Genomic DNA, 26,802 nt, shown 5'->3' on the forward strand with positions numbered 1-26,802 from the left:
AGTATACAGAGAGCAGACAGAGCAATGTGACCTTGGAGACAGCACGGTAGTTGGTGATTTTATATACAGATGTGTCTTTTCTTATATAGCCTCAATGCACCATGCAGTTTGGCGTGAGTGAGCTGCCTAGTTCTGTGAGACTATGTTAGCGTCAGGCATCTCTTTGGCAAAAAAAAAAGCGTCTAAGTCACAATGCGATGCGACTAGGACGCACCAGGAGACTGTGCTGATTAATTTGATATGTTACACTTGTATATCTGTGTGCGACTGAGACTGGAAACGGAACTTGGTGTAGAAAAAAAGTTGCTGCCATTGCATCATAGCACTTTGCATGCTGATTGAGAGAATTAGTCGCACACAGATATACAGGGGTCACATATCCAATTAATCAGCACAGTCTTCTGGTGCGCCCTAGTCAAATCGCATTGCAACTAAGACGCATTTTCAACAAAAAAAGATGTAAAATATCACCAGATACTGGCAGGATCTCACAGGACCAGGAGTGCCAGGAAGGTCTGTTTGGCGCGACTGCATATATATAGTACTGCTGTAAAGTCATATATATAGTACTGCTGTAAAGTCATATATATAGTACTGCTGTAAAGTCATACATATAGTACTGCTGTAAAGTCATGTACATAGTACTGCTGTAAAGTCATATATATAGTACTGCTGTAAAGTCATGTATATAGTACTGCTGTAAAGTCATATATATAGTACTGCTGTAAAGTCATGTATATAGTACTGCTGTAAAGTCATATATATAGTACTGCTGTAAAGTCATGAGAAAATAGTCTGGTTATATACTTATTACATGTCCACTACACATATCTTAGACTTATGTGGAAACACGGCATTTTAAATTAAGGGCACACATATATTTTGACATTACCTCATCCGGCAAATGAAGGAACGCCGGGAACCCATACACATTCTCATAGACGATTGCTGGCCCTCTTTCTTCACTGTACCGGTCTTCAAGTCCAAAATCCGTCCTAAAAACAGAAAAACACAAAACAAATTGAATTATTTTTCCTGTTCTGTTCCTTATTAAATTAACATTTTCAACATGTTGACTATAAAAGGAAACTCCTATTTCTGTTATTTGGTACATGGGAAATATATCTAACAAAAAGAAAAAAATAGAGTGAGGGACCTCTTTTCTTGTTACTATAATGTATGACTCCTACTTGTAAACATCAAAATAGAGGTCATCAATAATGGAGGCAGAGTACTGTGACATCATGGGGCGAATCGCTCAGCTGCGATGGCTGCAATGTGCTATGCCGGAACAGTATATTGCGCCAGCAACATGGCTAATATTTCCTAGTACCCCATAGAGGTGTGCAGGAAAATTAGTGATGTTGAGCTACCGTAATAGGCAGAAATGTGCGCAGCTGAACATCATGGTGATGTCCAGGGTGATAATGTCTGCAATTGATTTGTATCCTCCCCCTTCATGTGACTACTTTTGTATGTGTTGTCTTGTCTTCGGTGTTTATGATGTAGTTCAGGAAGTAACGCTGAATTAAGGGACTGATTCACTACGGTTCGCAAGTCTGCAATCGCAGGCACCCGCTCGCTGTGAAAATATGCAAATGAATGCGATCGCAGTGCAATTGAAGCACTATACCAAGACACCTACCACTCTATAAAGCCGCCCACTTCCCATTACATACATCCGCAAGTCAGCGAAAACATTGAGTAACATCGGACCCATATGCGCAGTTGTGGTTGATCTGACCCTGACTCAGAAACTGTGAAACTTCCTGTCGCAATATAGACCTCTGGATGCATATGCCGTCGCAGAGGCTTAATTATGCACACTCATGTAACGGCGTTCCAACGCACAGGCACGCCTGCTTTTCTTTGACCACCTCCCTCTCCACCCCCTAACGGTACTTCCTCTCAATCATTTCTTTGTGCCGTTGTGTGTCCGCTGCATTCTCATACCTGATCGCAGTGGCCGGCTTGCGCACGCACTGCAATGCATATGCATGCACAGAACGCAAACATCGACCGGCTGCGTGCATCTGCAGCCATGCAATCCAACCTGAATCAGGCCCTAAGTTCTGAAGTTGCTAAAATTCCTTTAATGCTGTTGGCAAGTGACAGAGGGCCTGATTCATTACCAATCGTCACTGCGATTACGCTCATAGTCGGACGATTGTTGAGTTTCACGCATGTCTATGCATCTCAATGCGCGTTGTCGAAGGCTCCTCTGCAATCGCAGTGTCTACGCAGACCCATCTCAGAGTGATTGAGAGGAAGAGACCATTTGGGGGAGTTGATGGGGGGAGAGGGGGCGTCGGTGAAATGCAGACGTGTCAGTATGTTTGAACGCGTGCATAAATTAGCCACTGCAGTGGTATGTGCAGCTTGAGCTCCCACTGTGTGCGACGAGGTTAGCAATTTCTAAGTAGGGTCAGACCTTGTGCAACTGTGCCTGAGGCTGCAATAGTACTCGATGTTAACCATGGCTTAGTTATTTTGCTAAGTATTACGGATGTGTGTAAGGGGATGTGGGCGTCCTTATGTTTGGCTGTGACGGCACTGCGATCACAATAGCGATCCATAATAAATCGGGCCCAAAGAGCGGAGGAATGAAGCACATCTTTAAAGACATTCCCCACTTTGATGGCAACTGCAGAATGCTTAGCCGCAAAAAAAAAAAAAAAAAAGAACAGATTATACCACAGGTGGCATTATACATTATTCACAATCCCAACTGTTCCACACAGGACCATGTATAGTGGTAACACAATATAAATCACGTGCATGCATGATCCTTTACAAAATCCTAAGTATGAAAAAGTATTGCATGGTAGATATAAGCAGCCTTGATGTTATAGTTTACCGACTTATATAACTGTTACATGACAGTATGATTATGTTTAAAAAGAAAAAGTTTGAATGAATGAGGGAGGTGGGTACACAAACGGATATCCAATACAGTATATCTGCTCACGTTGATCTCTATGCCTTTACTTGGATTAAGGTCTTCTCTGCCAGATATAATATACGTAGCTTTGTCTCATCAGCTGTAGTATCTTTCATTAAAACTGTCATATTGCATAAATCACACTGTCATCCATTGCCTACACTGCTGCACAGGGTGGTCAGCAAAATACCATTGTCCTGGTCCACCCTTTCCTTTTGTGTCATTGCTGTGTAGAGCCTGAGGTGTGTGTTCCTGGGATTACACATTAGTGCCTGAGAAATGCATCCTCTTGTACATTGTACGCACGGTCAGCAGAACACAGAGACAAAGCACATTCATCTACTTCCCGCATTGTAAATGCTATAGGTGTCTGTTTTTGCACAAATATGCTAACGTTTGTGCAACACGCTTACAGTACATACTGTGCTAGATAGTGGCAGTATCTGCTATGGTGCAATATGTTGTAAGTTGTGATATAACAGCCGGCAGATCGATGTGTTCCCTGCCCAGTGCAGAATAGGCACATGAACGCAGATCATTTAGCACTCACATTCAAAAATGTAAAAAAAAAATGCAATAAATAATAGCAGTCTGTCCGCTGGCATCAGTGTTGAGAAGGAAAATTGTTTGCAGCAACCTAAGTCCTGACATAGAACAGTCGCCGAAGACCATGGAGAAGGAGTGGGGTGTGGCACCCTCCAACAAATCATGAAGTGTACAGGAGGACCCAACTAGACCACTAGAGAGGGGGGTACGTGGATGGAAGATCGAATATTTCGACACCAGATGGCCTACAGTCAATAGGTCCACATAGTGAAAAGGTTGACAGGGACAGAAGGTTGATTAATAATTGGTCTACATTGTTAAAAGTTGACAGGTTCATATGGTCGCCACAAAAAAAAAGGTCAACGTGTGTTTTATGGTTTTTCAAAGGTTAGGCACTTGGGGGAGGGTTAGGAGGCCAGAGGGGACAGTTAGGGTTAGGCACTAGGGGGAGGGTTAGGTTTAAGCACTAGGGGGAGGGTTAGGTCAATCGATCGGCCAATATATCATGTGCCCGTCGCCCAGTGTGTATCAGCAATAAGTCTGTGAACGACGTTGTTCACAGACATATCCTGTTGGCTGTGCTGCACAGCCGATGGCGGATATATCTGTCCATCGTGCTGTGTGTACGGGCGTCAGAGGGTTGCTGTGCTGGGTGAGTTGTGCTGTGCTGGGAGAGGGGTGATGGGTGCTGTGCTGGGTGAGTTGTGCTGTGTTGGGAGAGGGGTGATGGGTGCTGTACTAGGAGAGGGGTGCTGAATGAATGGTGCTGTGCTGGGAGTGGGGTGCTGGTTGAGGGGTGCTGTGTGAAGGATGATGGGCACTGCGCTGGGAGAGGGTTGCTGGATAAGGGGTGATGTGCTGGGAGAGGCGTGCTGGATGAGGGATGCTGAGCTGGATGAGGGGTGATAGTGGTGTGCTGGATGAGGGGTGTTTTGCTGGGAGCGGTGTGCTGTGCTGGGAAAGTGGTGCTGTGTTAGGGGTGATGGGTGCAGTGCTGGGAGAGGGGTGCTGGATAAGGGGTGATGTGCTGGGAGAGGGGTGCTGGGTGCTGTGCTGGGAGAGGAGTGCTGGATGAGGGATGCTGTGCTGGGTGAGGAGTGTTGTGCTGGGAGAGGGGTGCTGTGCTGGGAGAATGGTGCTGTGTGAGGGGTGATGGGTGCAGTGCTGGGAGAGGGGTGCTCGATAAGGGGTGATGTGCTGGGAGAGGGGTGCTGTGCTGGGAGAGGAGTGCTGGATGAGGGATGCTGTGCTTGGTGAGGAGTGTTGTGCTGGGAGAGGGGTGCTGTGCTGGGAGAGTGGTGCTGTGTGAGAGGTGATAGGTGCAGTGCTGGATGAGGGATGCTGTGCTGGGTGAGGAGTGTTGTGCTGCGAGAGTGGTTCTGTGCTGGGAGTGGGGTGCTGTGTGAGGGGTGCTGTGCTGGGAGAGGGGTACTGGATAAGGCGTGCTGTGCTGTATGAAGAGTGCTGTGCAGTGAGGGGAGAGGGGTGCTGGATGGGGAGTGCTGTGCTGGGTGAGGGGTGGTGTGCTGGGATAGGGGTGCTGTGCAGTGAATCACTATATCCATTTGTCAGGGCTAAGTAGGCCTAATCATTACTGGGGTGCTCTTCCATATCTCCTGGCCTAAATTATAAAAATAAGTGCAACTACACCTACTCATTTCTGCAGCGCAGTTTCCAGCTGGCAATAGAGGTCAACCTTTTAATTTTCACTTTCCTGGAGTGGAATGTGACAAGGAGCGTAGACAGTGTTGTAACCAAAACCACAGTAGGGTTACAACCACTATATTTCTCAGATGTCAGGTACCCACATGCTCCCTTATATGTAATCTGCTCCACTTTCTCTTTTATATTCCATTAGAGCCCTCTCAAGCACTTTGTAAGCATTCAGACGCCATCCACATGCTCTTTATGCCATCTGTTCCACATGAAACCATCAGAGCCCCCTCAAGCCCCTTATGTGCATCACCCCTAGTCTACATGCCTCTTTATAAGACAGAGCCTCCTCATAAACTAATACTGTGCTAGAGCCCCCTCACGCCTTTATATGCCACTACTATGTCAGAGCCCACTCATGCCATTTTTATATGCCACTAATGTGCCAGTGCCCACTACTACCCCTTTATTTGTCATTGCCCCTCATGCCCCTTTTATGCCATTAATATGCCAGAGCCCCCTCATCTTTAGATGCCATCAAATCAGAGCCCTGGTCTTGACTTATCTCCTTCCATGTGTCACCAAAACAGCAAAGTTTAGTGTATAAAACACTAGTGACCGCCGCCACAGATTCCAAACAATTTGCTAGAGAGTCCTTCAGTTCTATCCTAGTCCTGGTGACTCAGTCTGATTGCCACTCCCTAACTGCAGTGACGCGGACGAATTAGAGGAAGCAGAGGCATGACTTCCCAACACTGACCGTCCAGGACTGACAAGCCTACGGACAGATATTGTAATTTTCAGACTGTCTGGAGGAATCTCGAACGGGTGATAACCCTAGCTGGCAGTAAGTAGAGACCTAAGGGAAGTGTGGGCTAAAAATAAAATAGTGCCAGAGATGTGCTGTTGTGGCGGTTAATAGGACCATAAAACGTAAGATCATAAATTAATTACTTGCTTTGAAAATTTGGACAGCTACCGGTATTTACCTAAGAAGTCGTTTATATAATCACTGTGTATTATGCTTCATTTGTTTGATGTAAATGTACCTCTCAGGATCAGTTTCCAACAATGTCATGCTGCAAGTAGGAGACTGTATGCTCCAATGATGCAGGGACTGATGTTAAATATTCTCTGTACAGCGCTACATAATATGGTGGCACCGTGGCACTATAATAATCCAGCAAGGGCACTAAGGATTTATTGTCCTTTACAATACTCACCTTATTTATGGCTGTTTCTTTTGCAGAGTCTGACAAACTCTTCAGCAACCTGCCTCTCGTCAGCCATGCTTTTATGGACCCTCCTGTTATAAATGGGGTGTTCAGTTTCCAATAGTAAAAGCAACAGGAATGCTGGAGCAGTATCCACGATTCAACATTCCTACGCTAGTTTTAGTAGTAGACCACGTATTCATTCTAAGCATTGCTCTGATCAATCTTTAATATAAATGATATCATGCACAGTGTCACTTTACATTTATTTCACCACATTCCTATCACTATTCTTTCTGGCTGGTGCACAGACACATCTGACTTCATTTGGACTTTCAGTAGCTGTAGAACATATGAAATTTCAGCTACATGTTTTGTCAATTAATGACAAAGTAGTTCTAAAACCAAAACTTGTGACATGTGGCTCGTGTGAGCCCTTTCCAGATTTTTCCTGTTATGTGCGGCGCTGGTTAGGGGAACACATGTGTCTAGCAGAGCCCAGCCACCTGTGACAGATTATGGGAGCACAGTGGACAGCCAATAACGGTTTATATTTCTAGCACCTGTCTCCGAATACAATTCTGCACAACACATAGTTTGGCCCCAGAGAAGATATATTGTACAGGGTATTGGACTTGTAAAATATTTAACCTGGCAGCAGCAGAAGTCATGGTCCAGCCTGATTGCTACTGATACAGTATATGGCTGTCTTTATCTTTCCCTAACTCATCTGTCTTTAGTATTGTCCTTGATTTATGCTCCTTGTTGCAATACAATTACATGGCTTACACTAGAGACAGTTAATGTCTGGCACTCCAGATGCTGTGGAACTACAGATGCCAGCATATCTTTCCACAGTTTAAGCATGCCATAACACAATAACTGTGGCAGGGCATGTTTCCATGTGTAGTTCCACAGTAGCTGGAGTGCCGCACATTGCATACACCTGGTTTATACCCAGAGGCGTCATTCGCTGGTGCGGCAATTACCTACTCCATGCTTGTAACTCGTGACCACACCCACAGCTAAACTAAACAATTCCTAAAGTAGTTATGACAGAGAGAGACACAATTTTCTATTTGAATATAAAGTTGTCTTTTCTAAATAATGATATATGTGTGTGACTGAGTTAATAAACGAACACTGCAATTAGGCTTTTACTCAAGCTGTAGAATTAATGTGAGATTTTTCAAGACTGCACTACAAGTATACAACAGTTCTGCATTAATTATACATTACACTCACATTAATAAACAGCATTACAGTCTTGTTCTCTACCAACATTTGTAGGGAAAATGAGCATGGCAACGCATGACAGGGAGCTGGCCACATCTCACGGGGGTTGGCTCAGAGCATCTTTTAATACGCACCCAGCCTGCTGATCACTAGTGTTGGGAGGTTTAAATCCTGACCCTCTATCTCTGTCATCCTCATATGGTGCAGATATTATTTCAGCATTCCGTTCGCTGTGGCTCACCAATTACACATATTTTGAATTGAAGAACTATGGCCCTAGAAGCCCAGCATGTCATGTCACAATCTGTGATATGCAAAAAGTGAGCCACCAAGCAGTGTACATGATGTTCAGCAATGATGTAGAGTGGGACTAATTCAGGGAGTCCCCTTTTACACCACAGCTAAAATCCGGACCCGGGTTGCTGCAAGGTGTAAAAGGGGCTTGGGTTGGATACCTGGGTCAAGTGACCTGGCAATCCAACCCGGTTACTTTGCATGGTTTAACACGGGGATGACCCGTGCAATCCTGCAGTGTAAACAGGTAACCTGGGTCGACTGACTCAGGTCCCGTTTACAGGATGGAGAGTTCCACTGCACCCGGGTGCTCCACGGTCTGAAGTGGGTATGTCCCGGGTCTGATCCGGTTTAGAACCTTGTTCTAAATACCGGGTCAGAACCGGGAATTTAGTGTAAAATGGGTTTGTCAGAGCATGATCCGTATACTGTAGCTTGCATGTATTTAAGCAGAATATAGGGCCGAACCAGCTGCTTCTTGCTCCTGAATGGCATATAACAGCCTTCAATAATAAAGGGGGCCACAGCAAGAGCAATGTCTAGGGCACTGGCTGATCTGCGACATATGTACTGTACTGACTTACCTCCAGAATATACTTTCATGACTACATTATATATTTGTAGACAACATCTAACACTTTTCCTGTGTAATACAGAGAATCATTTTTAAATACTGTATTTTGTGTACAGTAGAGAATTCCCAAGTGGGCATTATTGCTGACAGCTAGGACTTTCTTTGGTAACAAATAAAAGCTATTCATGCTTGTTAGACCAAATCCAATGATGTTGAGTTTGCGACGTGCAAGTAAAGGCCGGGCATAGACAGAGAATGGACATATGTCTGGCCCACAGATGAAGACTTTGATAAATGTATTATACTCTCCACTAGAGAGATTACAAATAGGAAAAGCTTTTATATTAGTGAAAGTAAAACCTAAGACCTCCACCAAGCACTAAATTCTTCATTTCTTTTTGGGTGGATCACAAACAGCTCAGATAGAAATCAAACATGCTTGGTGTGATCCATTCGATGGAGTCACCGGAGTCCCTGATATATCTAACAGTCCCATGTGACATCCCCATCTCCCATACCAATGAATGGGAAGTTCAGAGTGGAGGGGCCACTGAGGAACAGGAGAGTGATTGCGGTGTGGGACCATTAGAACCATGTAGCGATGCAGAGACAAAAGGCTGCTGTTTTAAGTCAATGTAGTGTTAACAAGTGGTTAACACAGGATAAGCTGTCTTAGGTCTCCCAAGTTGCCAGCACTGGTAGCTTCACTGTAACTTCAATCTAAGAGCAACTGACATTATAAGTGGCACTAGAACAACGAGTAATGACAGGCAGTGGAAATCTGACAGATCTCCCCTGTAGCTCACTTACCTACCTTGCACTACAGGAAATCCCTGATTACACCATCACTACAGATTTCCTTTACCAGAAGTACAAGAACACTATGTACAACAATTCTAATGGTTCCTGGTCACATCTGTGGAACTTGAGGCTGTTACTAACAGCTAGATTGCTAGAATGAGGCGCTACCAAATACACGGCTGTTTTCAGCAAACATTTATTAACCTATGCAGGCGATAAAACCCAAATGCTGTGTAAATAAGCATCCGGTGGGCGGGTATGAGTTAAACTTAAAAATTCTGAACCAAAAATAAATTTTCCATACTGTAATTATTTCTTTGACTGATGTATGCAATAAATGAAGTGGGCTATATTGATCCATTAAAAGGTATTCCCAGCCAAGAGCACCTTGTATTACTTATAAACCTGATACTGCACTCAAAGATTGCACGCACAGCAACATATGACAGCTATCCAACAGAAATCCAGCCTGTAGGGAGCGAGAGGTGGCTGTCCATAGTCCAACATGGAGCTCATCACTGCTCTGCAATTTCATGTACCATAAATCACACCACGGTTCTGGTTAACAAGGGTGATTGCTCTAACATCAGCATCAGGACAGAAATATAAATATGGGTCAACAGCTGTGATTAGCTAAAGCTTTCTATTTTATGAGTCCCCCAAGATAAAGATAAAAACAAATTTAATAGCTGAAACTGTGCCATTACACAAGAAACACTTCAAAACTTAAACTGCAGCGCAAAAAGGAAAAAGCCAGGCGACAGCACAGGAAAACAACAAGGATATGAGCGGCCAGTGGGGCAGCGCAGGTGTTTGATTCTCTGCCAGATATAAGCAGGATTTGAGAGGAAGAGTCTCAGGAACTGCCAAGACGCATGTCATTATTCCAGGAGATGAGAGAGAAGGGAAAGGATTAATATGAGTGAAATGAGAAAGAGAGGGAGGGTATGAGAGATGGAAATTTGCTAAACCAACTAACTAAAAACACAATAAATCAAAACAAGAAAAAGGGTTAAAAATGGTAAAAATACAGCAGGCAGAGACCATCTAGAACTACAGACATGAAGGAAACTCAGGGAAACAAGAGGCCTGTGTGTTATTCAGCTCCCACAATTAATACTTTAAAGGTCCTGCAGCATAATGACAACTACAATGTAGAGCCTAAAGCCTAAAGAAAGAAATACTTTGATGAAATGAGAGGGATGGATGAACAGCAGACAATAAGGATGAAATATAGGTAGATAAAAGGTGAAAAGACAAGCATAGGAGAAGTAAAAAATGTTTATACAAGTACAGAGAGGTACAACTACAAATAACAACAAAGATACATATTAAACAAAGATTAACACAAGAATGTGAAAAAGCATAAAGGGCCCCACACACGCAGCGATATAGCGGGCGATCCGACGGTTTTGAACGCTACCACCGCTATATCATTCTGTGTGTGGGCATGATATCGCCTGCTGCACGCTCCCGTGGGGTCATCCATCGCTCCTCCAGATCTTTCTGTTTGTTCAATTGATCTGGGGGAGCGACGAGCTATCCCATGCAGCGCTATGCAGGTTGGGGATGGGGGTGCCGGCATATCGGGTGGTCGGCCACCGGATCGCTCCGTGTGTGGGGACCACCTGATATGTCGGCCGTCAGATTGGCCGTTGCATCGCAAGGTGCATATCGCACCGTGTATGGGGCCCTTAAGACAGATAAGAAGACAGAATATCAGAGTGTAAACGGTAACACTGCAGTTAGCAAGAGAGAGCGCAAACAAGAGCAGAGAAGCCAGTCCAGGAGAGCATGACTAAAAGACTTAAGGGGCCCATACATAGGTGACTGATTGGCGCAATTCCTTGAACCCCCGACACCCGGGTCAGGGCATCAACATGTTGGATTTCCCTGAATTGCTGATCCAACCAAAAAATGATCAGTATCTGTAAATCTGGGAATTTTAACATGCAGAATTTCCTCCATACGCACTGGATCTCCGATCATCGATGTCTGTAGATCGCCGGTTTTGATCACCAAACAGATCAGCGTCGGGGGATCAGGGAATTGTGGCGCTGACGTATGGACCCCATGAGGCCTCATAGCGTGAGCAGAAGCACTTCCAGAGTGAGGTCTGTCGAAGCTGAATAATTGGCTAAGACAAGTTCAGGTTGAAATTTAATCGCGGCGACGCCATCTTGCGACTGGCCGCAAGACGCCATCTTGAAAATGAGATCGCAAGACGCCATTTTGTGAATGGCCGCCTAAGCGCCATTTTAGATAAACTCACATTTTAGTACATGTGGCGATAATACTAATAGCACCATGCGTTTGCATCTTTCACCATTTCTCATACACACATTAATACACACAATTGCGCTGTTAACTAGTCGCAAATTAGCGAATGCATAGGACTTTGTATGAAACCGCTGTTTTATTAACTTTATGCGCACGCAACTGCCCCAAGTTAACTAGCGTCCTTATTTCAAACCCTGAATACCCACACATTACATATTCACACATAAGGTTCAATAAGCTTTAAAGTGTATGATTTAAGTAGGTTCAGTTAGTTTAAATGCTGAGAAATAAAGATATTTAATAACTAAGGTATTATACATGCTAAACCAGTCGTGTTTGGAGTTGTACTGATGCGTACTCTTTTCACAGTATTCCGGTGTTATCGGTGGGGAGATCGCATCATGCATTCCTGAGTTATGGATCGCAGAGCCTACAAGCAACAAAATGTATATTTTAGAAACAACTGTTAGGATGATACAGGAGGCGTGAAGAGGAAGACCCCCAGCTGTTAGAGGCAGGGAGAGTCTGTTTGAACCAGCCTGTTAAATGTGCTGTAACAGATGCTTCACCCCTGAGAACCAATGATATCAGCAACAGACTTCCCTATTGTCCTGTATATTCTGGGGGGGTATAAATATGAGTGCACGAACACTGGTTCTGAGTCTTCGTACTGAATGCTGAATGACGAGGGGTCTCTAGCTGATGCCTATCTCTGGGTCCGGAAGCGCCTGCGTATGTATACTGTACTTGCGGTCTGTATAATTTCCATTTGCGCCTAAATTGTGTCTTGATCAATTGCGTGTAACTGTCTGAACTTTTACCTGAATATCACTTGTGCTTTGGAACCACAGATTCCACGTCTAAGTCTTTATTTATGGTGTGACTGCGTACGCAAATTAGCGTCATCCTTAGAAGGTATAGGCAGGACAATAGAGGGTATAGGAAGGTGTGTATAGAGGTTCTGATCCAGTATCGTTAGTTGGGGGCTCGTAGTGAAGTCACTTACCTGCACACACGGTACATACGGTCAACGATATTTCAGCAAAGGGTGGAGTGGCCACATGTAGGGTTTGCCTGCAACCGCTTTGTGCTGAAAGATTGCTATCTGTCGCCGTGTGAATCAAGGGAGCTGACTAGAATCCAGGGACAAGAGAGGAAAAAGTTTGTTTTCCTCTGTTGATAGAACCTTACGTTTAAAGGGGTGTCGCAGTACTGAGTACGCGACTAAGTCGCAGGTTTGCGCATAGAAAAAAAGACGCACTTTTGTGTACGCAGTTAAAAAGCCATTATACGGTTGTGTGGTAGTCGCATTATTGTGTATGCGACTGGTCGCACAATAGCGTATACGGACTTCCGGCCGTGCTGCCACGTGTTTGAACAAAGCCATTGAAGTTTACATTTTTTTCTATTACCAATATCTGGGTTAACGTGTATTTTTCTGCACAGGAAAAAAGTGTGTAACAGTGAATACTTGTTGAACAAAGTTAAGGGTATCGTATGATCCTTAAGGGCTAGGTGCAAGGGTTAGCCTAGCCGCTCGGTAAGCAGCTTTACCGTTCTATACACAGTAGCAGGTGTACATGTTGTCTTTGTTGTAGAGAGGTGCGTGAGAGTAGCCGACATATAAACTCTCATCTGATCCGGGTGTGGAAGTTGCCTTTTTCAAATCTAATCCAGGTGTGGAAGTTGCCTTACTAAATCTTATCAAGGTGTGTGGGCGCCGCCGACTTAAATCGTCCACAGGTAAGTGAAAGTGTCTTGATTGTCTTTCACCGGCTTAAATCTTTATTGAAAAATGTAGGAGTTGTCTCAGAATGGGAGCCACGCAAACAGTAGAGATGTTAGGCCATGATGTGCTGCTAATGGAGGCGCCGATCGGATCGGCCCGTCGTATCATGCATACCAAGTACGGTACTTATGCAATAAGGTATTGTGATTTATGATTTAATATGACGAGGAAGAGTGTTAGACCGTTTCCCAGAATTGGTAGTTTTGATAAAAATGTGTTAGACAATGTCCGGGATAACATCAGTTTGATGCGCTCCCGAGAGAAAAGGGTTAAATATTTTGAATGTTTAAAACTGTGGCAGCATGAAGGGGATGCGTGGCTTAACAATGTGCAAACGACGCAAACTAGCATCGCGAGCACATTGTCAGAAAATACATCCGCGACGCTAAATTGCAATACGGGTGAGCCGCAAATGGCGCGCACATGCAACAAGGTAGCATCGTGGAGAGTATTGCCAGCAGTTCACGCTCACCTCCCCCACCTTATCTGGATGGAGGTGCAAGTACAGTAACCAAAAATACCCATAAAAATGTAACAAGCAACTTGTACCCTCTCTTAGGCAATTATAAAGAAAATGTTCATGATGCGGATGATGAGCCTATTGTAATGTCTGCCATTTCCCATGCTGTGCAGATGATAGATGCTGCATCATCACAATCACGAGTGATGCCGCCATCTCCATCGGTAACAGCAAGGGAAGTGTTAATGCCCTCTGCACCCGTAGAGGAAGTTGTTCATACCATAGGTAGCAGCAGCAGACTAAACCCCCAGCCAGGTAATCAGGTCAAAGGTAGCAGCGCTACCAGTCTGCATCCCATTCGGACAATAACTGTTCCAAATGGAAATGCAGACGCGAACGGTATAGTGCCCACGAGGGAAGTAGTAATGCATTGTCCTTGGACAAGAGCAGAACTAAATTCCATCATAAATGATTTCCCCGATCCCAAAAAGGAATTAGCCAAATGTCAAAGATTTTTGAGAAATTTGGGTAGTTCACATGAACCCACTAATAAATATTGGCGTGTGGTGTTAAGGGCCTGTCTGCCACGCAATACTGACGTGACAAAATTTATCACGGATTGTGTATTGGATGATGACGTTCCCTTAACAGACCAAGTAAACCAAGGTAACATTTCCCGCATTGTAACTCAATTGGGTATATATTTTCCAGTAGTAGTTAACTGGAACAAAATTTTCACCATTAAGCAGAAAGAGAGTGAGACTGCAGAAGATTACTGCGATCGGGCTCTGCAGGCTATCACCCAGTACACAGGGATAGAGGATATTAAAGATAGCACTCACCACAGGGGGATGATAGTTACGGTACTTGTGGATGGTCTGAAAGAGAGTTTAAAAACTCGGGTTCAGACCTCACAGCCTGGCTGGCGGGGACTTACAATAGATACCCTCATAGAAACCGCCATTGAACATGATAAGAACATCTCCAAAAAGAGAGAAGCCCAGAGCGAGAAACTAATGGCTGTCAGTATACAAGCTCTGGAGGGAATGACGGTAACATCACAGCCAACAGACACACTTGCACCTGCACACACACTCACTTCTGAACAAGTATGTGCTCTCAATAACCCCACTCAACAACAAACACAACTCTATCCAACTAGCCCGATGCAACCACAGGTCCCAGGCTATCCACCAACCTCTTATCCCCCACAATACCCTTACCCTCCCTATCCTTACCCATATCCACCACCCTTACCCTCTGCGCAAACCTCACAACACCACATGTCTTCACCCGAAACACGAACATGTTTTAACTATAAACAAACAGGACACTTAAGTAGAAACTGTACAGTAAAAGGAGTAGGGATCTCACATCAGGGAAGACCTAGATATCCCCATAAGGGATATGCACAGAGGCCAGCAAATGTTCAGCAGGCACCAGCTCCAATTGTAGCCATAAATGCTTTATTGGAGAATGGTAGCCAACACTAGGGGTCAGGTCATACCTGTAGTCTACAGATGGTCAGGTTAACGGGAAGTACTAGGGAAGAACCGGTCATGATGGTTGATGTAGCTGGTACTGAATATCCTTTTCTTGTAGACACAGGGGCGACCAGGTCGGTGATAAAATCTCCCGTTAATTTGCAGGTGACCGAGACAGTACCAACAATGGGTGTAACAGGTAAAGTGGAACATTATCCTTTAACAAAGTCCACAGAGGTTACTATTGGGCCGTCGCATACCAGGCATTCTTTTCTCCTGGCTGCTGCGGCTCCTACTAACCTACTGGGCAGAGACTTGTTATGTAAAATGGGATGTGTTATATATTGCACCCCTGATGGTGTATTTTTAGATATCCCAGAGAGAATGGTATACGAGGTGCGGGATATGTTAGACACTCCTCAAAGTATAATGTATCACTCTACCGTTTTAAATGAAACTCCATCACAAGTAGATGAAATGTTGTCCCTAATTCCAGATTCCCTTTGGACTAAAGATGGACAGGACACTGGATTAATGGCAAACGTAAGCCCTGTAATGGTAAATTTAAAAAGCAGAAGGCAAGCTCCAAAAATTCCCCAGTACCCACTAAAGCAGGAGGTAGAACTAGGGGTTTTTCCAATAATTGAGCGATTATTGCAACAGGGAATTTTAGTTCGTACAGCTAGTGTAGCCAACAGTCCCATCTTTCCAGTGAAGAAGAGTGGTGGGAGGGGTTATAGGCTGGTACAAGACCTTAGAGGTGTCAATAAGGTAGTAGAGAGCCAATTCCCCGTAGTGCCGAATCCAGCTGTCATTTTGATGCAAATCCCACCAAATGCAACCCATTTCACTGTCATTGACCTCTGTTCAGCTTTCTTCTCTGTGCCTCTCCATCCTGACTGTCAGTATCTATTCGCATTTACATACAGAGGTTTACAATACACATGGACACGATTACCCCAAGGGTTCATAGACAGCCCCAGTATCTTCTCCCAGGCATTGCACGACTGTTTACAATCTTTTCAAAATGCCAATGGATCTGTTCTAATTCAATATGTGGACGATTTATTGCTATGTTCTGACTCGTTTATGTCATGTTTGAATGTTTGGTGTCCTTAGCCACCACAAGGTGGCTAAGGACAAACTACAGCTGTGCCAATCCAGAGTAAAATATTTGGGACACTGCCTAACCCAGGGGTTACGACACCTTACAACAGATAGAATCCAGGCCCTATTTTGGCCTTACCTTTACAGGAATTAGTCTCTTCCTCAAAGCCCGATCGTGTCATACACACAGAGGAATCAGAACAGGCTTTCCTTAATCTTAAGGATAGTCTGACAAGAGCTCCTGCATTGGGAATACCTGATTATGAAAAACCTTTTGATTTGTATTGTACGGAAGCCAATGGTTGTGCTGCAGGTGTCCTTACACAAAAATTGGTGATGCCAGTAGGCCCGTAGCATACTACAGTGCCCAATTGGACACGGTAGCAAGATTACTCCCCACCTGTTTGAGAAGTGTAGCAGCTACCGCTTTATTGGTGAGTAAAAGTGAGGACGTAGTATTGGGCCATAATATGATTGTCTACACTCCCCATGCTGTATCTACTCTGTTGAACTCAGCTCAAACCAGACACGTCTCCTCGGCTAAGTTCACCAAATGGGAACTAGCTCTAATCGCTCCTGCAATTACTGTTAAACGTTGCAGTACGCTGAATCCAGCAACATACCTACCATATGTACAACATGATGTACAAAGGGTGGAAGGAGAGGAGTTGCTGGCGGGAGGTGTGTTCGGCAGACATAATGATACACATGATTGTATGACATATCTGAATCAGACCTTTACTGCTAGACCTGACATACATGACACACCTTTAGAGAACGTGGATGTAACTTTTTATACAGTTGGGAGTTGTCATAGACAAACAGACACAGGTGAATTATGTACAGGTTATGCTGTTGTAAATGACACAGACACCATAGAAGCTAAACCTCTTGGTCCTCCTCATTCAGCCCAGGTGGCAGAGTTAGTAGCACTGACTAGAGCATGTGAACTGGCAGCAGGCAAATCTGCTAACATGTACACTGACTCGAGGTACGCGTTCGGGGTGGTGCACGATTTTGGGGCTCTATGGCATCTGAGAAAGTTTATGACAGCAGCAGGCACACCAGTTGCACATTCCCGACACATAAAACATCTTTTAGAAGCAATCCAACTGCCCAAAGCAGTGGCAGTAATTAAATGCAAAGCCCACACATGAGAGGATGACCCGGTGTTACTGGGCAACAACAGAGCTGATGAAGCTGCAAAATGGGCAGCAGGGTTAAAAATGTTTCTTCCAACTGAAACAATTATGTCATTTCAAACTATTGATATGCTGAAATTAATTGAGATGCAAAATTTGTGTTCAATTCAGGAAAAATCCATTTGGAAGTCCAAGGGGTGTGGGCAAGGGTCCTCTGGGCTCTGGAGGAACGGACATGGTAAGCCAGTAGCCCCCAAGGTATATTACCCCAGCCTGGCTGAGGCAGCACACGGTCTGACTCATCTGGGTAAACAGGGTATGTGCAAGATGGTGAGGGCATACTGGTGCGCACCAGGTTTTTCTTCACAAGCAGAGAAGATAGCAATGTCCTGTCTGACCTGTTTGAGAAAGAACATAGGGAAAGCGATCCCTACCGAACCGTCCCACATTCCACCGACTGATGGACCTTTCCAGGTGATACAAACTGATTTCAACCAATTACCACCCTGCAGGAACCTTAAGTATGTATTAGTGTGCACAGACGTATTTTCTAACTGGGTTGAGGCCTACCCAGCGGCCACTAATACTGCTGCGTTTACTGCCAAGAAAATAGTTCAGGAATTTGTATGCAGGTACGGTATCCCTAGAATCATCGGGAGTGATAGGGGTACCCATTTCACAGGTGATGTTTTTCAAAATATGTGTAAGCTGATGGGTATTAATAGCCGACTTCACACCCCCTACCGACCGCAAGCCAGTGCCAAGGTAGAGAGGATGAACGGGACTATTAAAAATAAGCTAAGTAAAATCATGGCAGAGACTGGACTAGGATGGCCAGAAGCTTTACCTTTGGTCCTACATAGCATAAGGACCACTCCTAGACCTCCTCTGAATCTGTCCCCATTTGAAATATTGTTCGGTAGACAACTTAATTTGATTATAAGTCCACAGGAAGATCTAAAGGGTAACAATGAGGAAACTGTGAAGTATCTTATATCAATGAGTAAGCAGTTAAAACAACAGCAGCAGAAACTGAAATTGTTGTCTAATGATATGCCTGAAACGAACTGTCATGATGCTGAACCAGGAGAATATGTAATGATCAGAAATTTCTTGCGTTCAGGTTGTTTGACTGATCGGTGGGAAGGTCCGTACCAGGTGCTGCTGACGAGTACTACATCTTTGAAGGTGGCCGAGAGAGATACCTGGGTCCATTCCACTCACTGCAAAAAGGTCAATCAACCGGTGGAGAAACAAGTCGGAGACAAAGCTGATAGCATGGATCTGTCGCTCGCGAGCTTGCTCCGGGAGGATTGAAAAGGTCGTAGTAAGATACCTGAACTGAGAGAAATTTGCAGGTCTTGTTGTGACAATGGACGGGCCTGCTGTGTTCATTTTCATATTCTCTTTTAGAGTGTTCACCATCCTGGTCAGTCCGGGGATATCCAGTGTCTGTGATGGGGCACCGATTGAGGAAACGGGAGCTGATATGGCAGTGCTGATGGAGTGGAATCAGGAGGAGTGCAATGCCAATCAGGGGAGTGTCTTTAAATTCTTAGTACTGTTATTGTTAAAAGAGCTGTAATTCTGGATACTCGGGGAAGGTGTGGAGGGTTATCGTCTGAAGATTCCTGTATTTGTGAGCTTTGTGGGTCCCTAGTTGATGAGAACTGTATCCAACGGTGCCAACCTAAATATAATCTGTACTGGGGTGGGTATCCTCTAGAGGATTATCATAGCATGGTAGGCAAAGTGTTAAATCAAACTGATTGCTGGGTGTATTCACATGTGCCCCAGGGACAGCATAACGTAGGGTTGGTGCCATTTCCGCTGAATATCACGGAAATTTTTGAATTACAAAAAGGGAAAACATTGGATGGAAAATTCCTCTCATCCAAACCACCTCATTTCAAACTCTATCAATTCCAAGTAGATAGATCACTTTTGTGTTTAAACATAACCAACCCCAATAAACCCGGGAGTTGGGAAGTGACGGGGAATAATTAGACGATGACCTTCTCACAAAGAGCTGATAATGAGTCCATAAACCATGATCTATTGCGCTCCATTAAGTCTGGTGGGAAACATTTTAGGTATCGGTATACATTGAGTTCCACCAAAGAAATTATTGGTAAGGTGCCAAATGGTTATTGTGCTAAAATAATAGAGCCAGAAACTTGCATGTACCAGATGGAAGAACCAGAAATAGGATTGTTTGCAAGGGAAATGTGCTTAATGATAATGATGCATACCATTCCTTATGTTCTCCCTGATAATGTATATTTCATCTGTGGAAGAAAAGCGTATAAATGGCTCTCCCTGAGTTCCGAAGGTTTGTGTTACCTGGGAAAAGTAGTCCCAGAAGTTATGACCCTCACACATGTTGAAATGCTGGGTATACATAAAAACACACCTTCACTATATCTTCACACACAATATGAACACAGAGGCAAAAGAAATTTGGTACCTGGTGATATACATAAAGCCACTCAGTTAATCAGTGAGACAACTGGCTTTCAAGTTCTGGTCGCATTGGACCCCACCAGGATCGCTCGGGGTACATTAAATTTTAGATATATCCAGGAACTTGCTAAATTAAGATAATATCACCGAGATGTACGATGACACATTCAGGTATACAGGGAGAGAATTGCAAGCGTACAAGAAAGAACTGGTGCAACACAGGCTAGTGTTGAATAATTTAACTGCTGTTACTGGAGGGTATTGCGTAACCTTGGCCACCCAATTTGGAGTAAAATGTTGCACCTATGTCACCAATGATACCAGCGACCCTAAGGAGGTGATAGACCGGAAGATGGATGAAATTCTGCAGCTAAAGTGGGAATTTCGCAAGAACCATAACGCTTCAGTGGCTGAAGTAGGGGAAAAGATAGAAGGATGGGTGTCATGGCTGAACCCAGTGAAATGGTTCTCAGGTCTAGGGGAATGGGTCCAGGAAGTGATCGCTAGCATAGGCAAATTCTTAATCCTTATACTGATTGTCATCATAATAATTGGCATATGCGTCCGGTGTGTTCCTATTGTGTTGAAGTGTGGAAAATGTAAAAACAGAGTGAAACGAAAGAATGAAACTATGATGGTGGTCTGTAATGACAATATGTATACTGAGGTAAATATAGAACTGCATTACAACCCTGAACTAGGAAATACAATTGTTTGATGTATTATATTTAGACATGCATAGAATGTATTATTGAAATGTTATTCATAGAACACCTCAGATGATGTAAAGTCTCAATTCCCGTTCAAGACTGCTATTATAAGACTGGTGCATTCCCGCACCTTTCACATGATCTTCCAAGATGCACGGTGTGCGTATAATAGTAGTTTTATGTCCCCACCCAGAGACACATTATTGATGGATAAAGAACCACCTTGTGCCATACCATAATAACACCAAATAATATGTAAATGTAAGCCTAAATTAAATTCTAATAGCAGATTGTGATAGCATGTTGTTTGCTATCAAAGGGTGGACTGTCGAAGCTGAATAATTGGCTAAGACAAGTTCAGGTTGAAATTTAATCGCGGCGACGCCATCTTGCGACTGGCCGCAAGACGCCATCTTGAAAATGAGATCGCAAGACGCCATTTTGCGAATGGCCGCCTAAGCGCCATTTTAGATAAACTCACATTTTAGTACATGTGGCAATAATATTAATAGCACCATGCGTTTGCATCTTTCACCATTTCTCATACACACATTAATACACACAATTGCGCTGTTAACTAGTCGCAAATTAGCGAATGCATAGGACTTTGCATGAAACCGCTGTTTTATTAGCTTTATGCGCACGCAACTGCCCCAAGTTAACTAGCGTTCTTATTTCAAACCCTGAATACCCACACATTACATATTCACACATAAGGTTCAATAAGCTTTAAAGTGTATGATTTAAGTAGGTTCAGTTAGTTTAAATGCTGAGAAATAAAGATATTTGATAACTAAGGTATTGTACATGCTAAACCAGTCGTGTTTGGAGTTGTACTGATGCGTACTCTTTTCACAGTATTCCGGTGTTATCGGTGGGGAGATCGCATCATGCATTCCCGAGTTATGGATCACAGAGCCTACAAGCAACAAAATGTATATTTTAGAAACAACTGTTAGGATGATACAGGAGGCGTGAAGAGGAAGACCCCCAGCTGTTAGAGGCAGGGAGAGTCTGTTTGAACCAGCCTGTTAAATGTGCTGTAACAGATGCTTCACCCCTGAGAACCAATGATATCAGCAACAGACTTCCCTATTGTCCTGTATATTCTGGGGGGGTATAAATATGAGTGCACGAACGCTGGTTCTGAGTCTTCGTACTGAATGCTGAATGACGAGGGGTCTCTTGCTGATGCCTATCTCTGGGTCCGGAAGCGCCTGCGTATGTATACTGTACTTGCGGTCTGTATAATTTCCTTTTGCGCCTTGATCAATTGCGTGTAACTGTCTGAACTTTTACCTGAATATCACTTGTGCTTTGGAACCACAGATTCCACGTCTAAGTCTTTATTTATGGTGTGACTGGGTACGCAAATTAGCGTCATCTTTAGAAGGTATAGGCAGGACATTAGAAGGTATAGGAAGGTGTGTATAGAGGTTCTGATCCAGTATCGTTAGGTCTGACCTGCCTTAACTGTGCGCATGGGTCTGATGTTATTCAATGTTACTGATTGTTTTGCTATGTTACCCAAGTATACAGATGTGAGTAAGGGGAAGTGGGCGCCCTTATGTTAGGAAGCGTTTGCAATGCGAATACAATTATTTACATATCACCGCTGATATTAGCAACTGCATTGCGTGCGTATAAGCAGAATATCGATCCATGCTGAATCAGGCCCTCAGACAGCAAAGGAGAGAACTTCAGAAAACAGAAAGAGATAACTAGAGTCACACAGAGCACAGCAGAACTAGAACATGTGTCACACAGAGTACAGCAGAACTAGAACAAGAGTATCACACAGAGCACAGCAGAACTAGAACAAGAGTGTCACACAGAGCACAGCAGAACTAGAACAAGAGTGTCACAGAGAGCACAGCAGAACTAGAACAAGAGTGTCACACAGAGCACAGCAGAACTAGAACAAGAGTGTCACACAGAGCACAGCAGAACTAGAACAAGAGTGTCAAACAGAGCACAGCAGAACTAGAACTGAGTGTCACACAGAGCACAGCAGAACTAGAACAAGAGTATCATACAGCACAGCAGAAGTAGAACATGAGTATCACACAGAGCACAGCAGAACTAGAACATGAGTGTCATAGAGCACAGCAGAACTAGAATATGAGTGTCACACAGAGCACAGCAGAACTAGAACATGAGGGTGACACAGAGCACAGCAGAACTACAACATAAGTGTCATGGAGCACAGCAGAATTAGAATATGAGTGTCACACAGAGCACAGCAGAACTAAAACATGAGTGTCACACAGAGCACAGCAGAACTAGAACATGAGTGTCATAGAGCACAGCAGAACTTGAACATGAGTGTCACACAGAGCACAGCAGAACTAGAACATGAGTGTCACATAAAGCACAGCAGAAGTAGAACATGAGTGTCACACAGAGCACAGCAGAACTAGAACATGAGTGTCACACAGAGCACAGCAGAACTAGAACATGAGTGTCATAGAGCACAGCAGAACTAGAACATGAGTGTCACACAGAGCACAGCAGAACTAGAACATGAGTGTCACATAAAGCACAGCAGAACTACAACATGAGTGTCACTTAGAGCAGGAGAGAGAAATGCAGATAGATATGAATAGTGACATAAAGACCACCACAGAGAGAGCAAAAGGGAAGAGATAACTACAGAGAGCACACAATAGACACCAGTGTGACAGACAGAGGAAAAGAATGAAGATACCAAAAAATACACAGAGAGAACACAAAAGAGTCTCATATAAAAGAGAAGTAAATACTGAAAGCACTCAATATAAACCAAAAGTGTCACAGAAAATGAGAGCCTGAATACAAGACACATAGGGGTGTTATGCCCTACATCGTGTTCCAAAAAAAAACATTGTGGGACCCCCTACATGGGCGGTTTTGCCTCGTAGGTATAGAGGTGCAATGGAAAATCGGCAATAAGGTGGCTACCATAATGGGCAAATGTGTCCATAGACAAAAACTGCAGTGATGTACGGCAGGAAAACAGCCAAACTTGAAATGCCCCCCCCTGGAGGAGGTATAAACAAGAGAAAGTAAATAAAAAAATCAAGACCAAGGGCTCTATTTATCAACATTATTTTTACTAAAATAATGTGAAAAAGGGTGTTTTCACACCATTTCACATTATTTTAGTATCACCTATAGTTATTACAGGGCAATTGGAGTAGAATTCGTAAAATTCTACTCCAACCCCTAAGTATCACTTATTTTTAGTAAAGCAGATCGCATTTCCCATAACTGTAATGGGAAATGTGATCTGACCATAGCTACTAAAAATAAATGTGAAAAAAATACCGGGGAAAGCCCTGTGATAATAACGCCACCTGGAGGTGGCGTTATCCAGGGTCTCCCCCGGTTACCGGCCTCCTGCCCTGCTCTAACAGGGAGAGCAGAGCCGGGAGTCGGTCCCTGTAATCAGCTGTGTGGTCTAAACAGACCGCAAGCTGATTACTGTAAAAAAAAAGAAAAAAAAAATAGTAAAAAAAATGTACTTACCTGACTCCAGGGACCAGTGATCGGGCCTCCGGTGATGACTCCCCTCCTGTCAGCTGGTCTCCCACAGTGCACTGCTGCCCGGTCATCAGGTGATCGGGCAGCAGTGCAGTATGGGAGATCATCTGACCGGAGGAATGGAGACCATCACCGGAGGCCTGCAGCATGCAGGTAAGCGTAAGTAAGAGAGAGGGGGGTCGCGGGGGGTTCCGCAATCGCGGGGGCGGGGCTTAGCACTTGGGGCGGGGCTTAGCGCCGGAGGGGGGGTAGCAGCGGCGACCGGTCGGCGCATGCACGGGCACTTAATCACGGTATTTTTTGCGAAAATACCGTGATAAGGCTCCGAAGGGGATTAGCAGGGACAAAGCTTTATCGCAAGCTCTGTCCCTGCAAGGGTTTTGTAGTAAATCCCTGTGATATTGCCTGAATTCGCAATGCGAATTCACTCGGTAATATCACACTACAATCTGCATTACCAATGCGGATTGTAGTAAATAGAGCCCCAAGGGGTATATTTACAAGGTTCGATTTTGATTTTAGTGTGATTTCACATTAAATTTTCATTCGATTTTGCATTAGGAGACTTACTAAAGGCAAAATAGTATGTAATGTCTACCATAAAACCGAATTTAACTCAAATCCCACTCAAAATTGAACATCGGTAAAACATCGGTACTTTTACATAGACCAACACACAAATCCCTTATTTACTATTATTCGATTTGAAATCGAACACAAAATCGAACTTCAAATCCCCAAATGAATAGACCTGCTTTATGCTTTCGATTTTAGCATAAGCAGGTCAGATTTACACAGATGCATGCATACATCAGTGAGATGCATGCATACATCTTAGTGTAAAATGCTTCTTAAGTGTTATTTTTTTTTTTTAATGATGTGGGGTCCCCCCCTAAATACACAACCAGTCCCGGACTTTTCATAGCCAATCCTGGTTGTGTAAGTACAGGGAAAAAATTGCGTAGGGTTCCCCTGTACTTAGCACAACCAGAATCTGGCCCTGGTTCTGAAATTACAGGGGAAAAATGCGTAGGGTTCCCCTGTAATTTCCACAACCAGAACCGGACCCTTTCTAGCGGGGGGTAATGTCACAGCCAGGGAAACCCTATCAACAGTTTCCCCAGCCAAAACATTACCCCTAGTCAGCCCAGGCCAGGGATCCCTGGGGAGTTGGTGACCCCCCCAATAAATGGGTCCCCCTCTCCAGGGCACCCCAGGCCTAGGCTGATAGCCTGGGGCTATCCCCACCACCCGTGGGCACTGGGTGGCGGGTTGAGTGTAAGAGTAGTGTAAAAAAAATAAACATTGTCTTTACGAGTAGAACTACAGGTCCCAGCAAGCCTCCCCCGCATGCTAGTACTTGGAGAACCACAAGTACCAGCATGTGGGGCATTAAGGGCCCGCTGGTACCTGTAGTTCACTTGCAAAGAAATGTTTAAACAAACAGAATGCACACACACACTGTGATAATATAGTTTAAATTCATACATACACACTCACACATACTCACCTACATTACCTGGACCGGTCCACTTCTCCCTGTAGGCATCCTAGGTCTTCGTAAAATAAAAAAATGCGAAAACCGGAGCCACGCAACAGGTAACAACCACGATGGTTGTTAGCTCCCGAATGAAGAGCTCAGGCGCGGCTTTTCTCTTTGTAGGGCCGTGTCTGAGCGTTCATTGGCTAAGAGAGACAATGTTTACACTTATCTTTTTACACTACACTTACACTATCAACCCGCAACCCACCACCCAGGGGTGGCGGGGATAGCCCCGGGCTATCAGCCTAGGCCAGGGGTGCTCTGGAGAGGGGAACCCCTTTATTGGGGGGGTCTCCAACTCCCCAGGGATCACTGGCCTGTGCTGACTAGTGGTGAGGAGTAATGTTTTGGCTGGGGAACCCGGTGATAGGGTTTCCCTGGCTGTGACATTACCCCCTCCTCCCCTGCTAGAAAGGGTCCGGTGGTGGTCGTGGAAATTACAGGGGAATCCTACGCATTTTTCCCCCTGTAATTTCAGAACCAGATCAGAGCCTGGTGCTGGTTGTGCTAAGTACAGGGGAAGCCTACGCAATTTTTTCCCTGTACTTACACAACCAGGACTGGCTGTGAAAAGTCCGGGGCTGGTTGTGTACTTAGGGAGGGACCCCACATCATTTAAAAAAAAGAAATAAAACTTAACAAGCATTTTACAATAAGATACATGCATGCGTCTCACTGATGTATGCATGGATCTGTGTCAAAACGAACTGATCATGCTGGAAATGAAAGCATGAAGCAGTTCTATTCATTTGGGGCTTTGAAGTTCATTTTGAAGTGGGATTTGGTGTTCGATTTGCACATGAACATGCAAAAGCAAACATCAAATCACTGTTCAAAATCTAACCAAATCGAATCAGATTTAGAAAGGGCTTCTAAAATCGAATTTTAGTAAATGTGGGATTTGTACTTTCGATTTAATTCGATTTGAGGTGAGCTAAATCGAACATCAAAACTAAAGTAAAAACGAACTTTGATAATTATATCCCCAAGAGTCTAAGGGCAAAATTACTAAACAGCGGATTTTACAGGTACCATCATGCAGG

General features: G+C 44.2%; 1 protein-coding gene across 4 annotated transcripts in view; it reads right to left on the reverse strand.

Annotated features, from left to right (window-relative positions):
* The window catches only part of ARNT2 (aryl hydrocarbon receptor nuclear translocator 2), a 122,670-nt gene that overhangs the window by 40,735 nt on the left and 55,133 nt on the right, over positions 1-26,802 (reverse strand). For all 4 annotated transcript variants that reach the window (XM_088472947.1, XM_088472949.1, XM_088472946.1 and 1 more), the window contains one exon: positions 893-995. In XM_088472947.1, coding sequence (XP_088329073.1) covers positions 893-995 — 103 coding nt within the window. The remainder of the gene's footprint in view (positions 1-892; positions 996-26,802) is intronic.

The sequence above is a fragment of the Taudactylus pleione genome, unplaced genomic scaffold (assembly GCF_031769625.1).
Source record: "Taudactylus pleione unplaced genomic scaffold, aTauple2 ptg000129l, whole genome shotgun sequence".
Taxonomy (NCBI): Eukaryota; Metazoa; Chordata; class Amphibia; order Anura; family Myobatrachidae; genus Taudactylus; species Taudactylus pleione.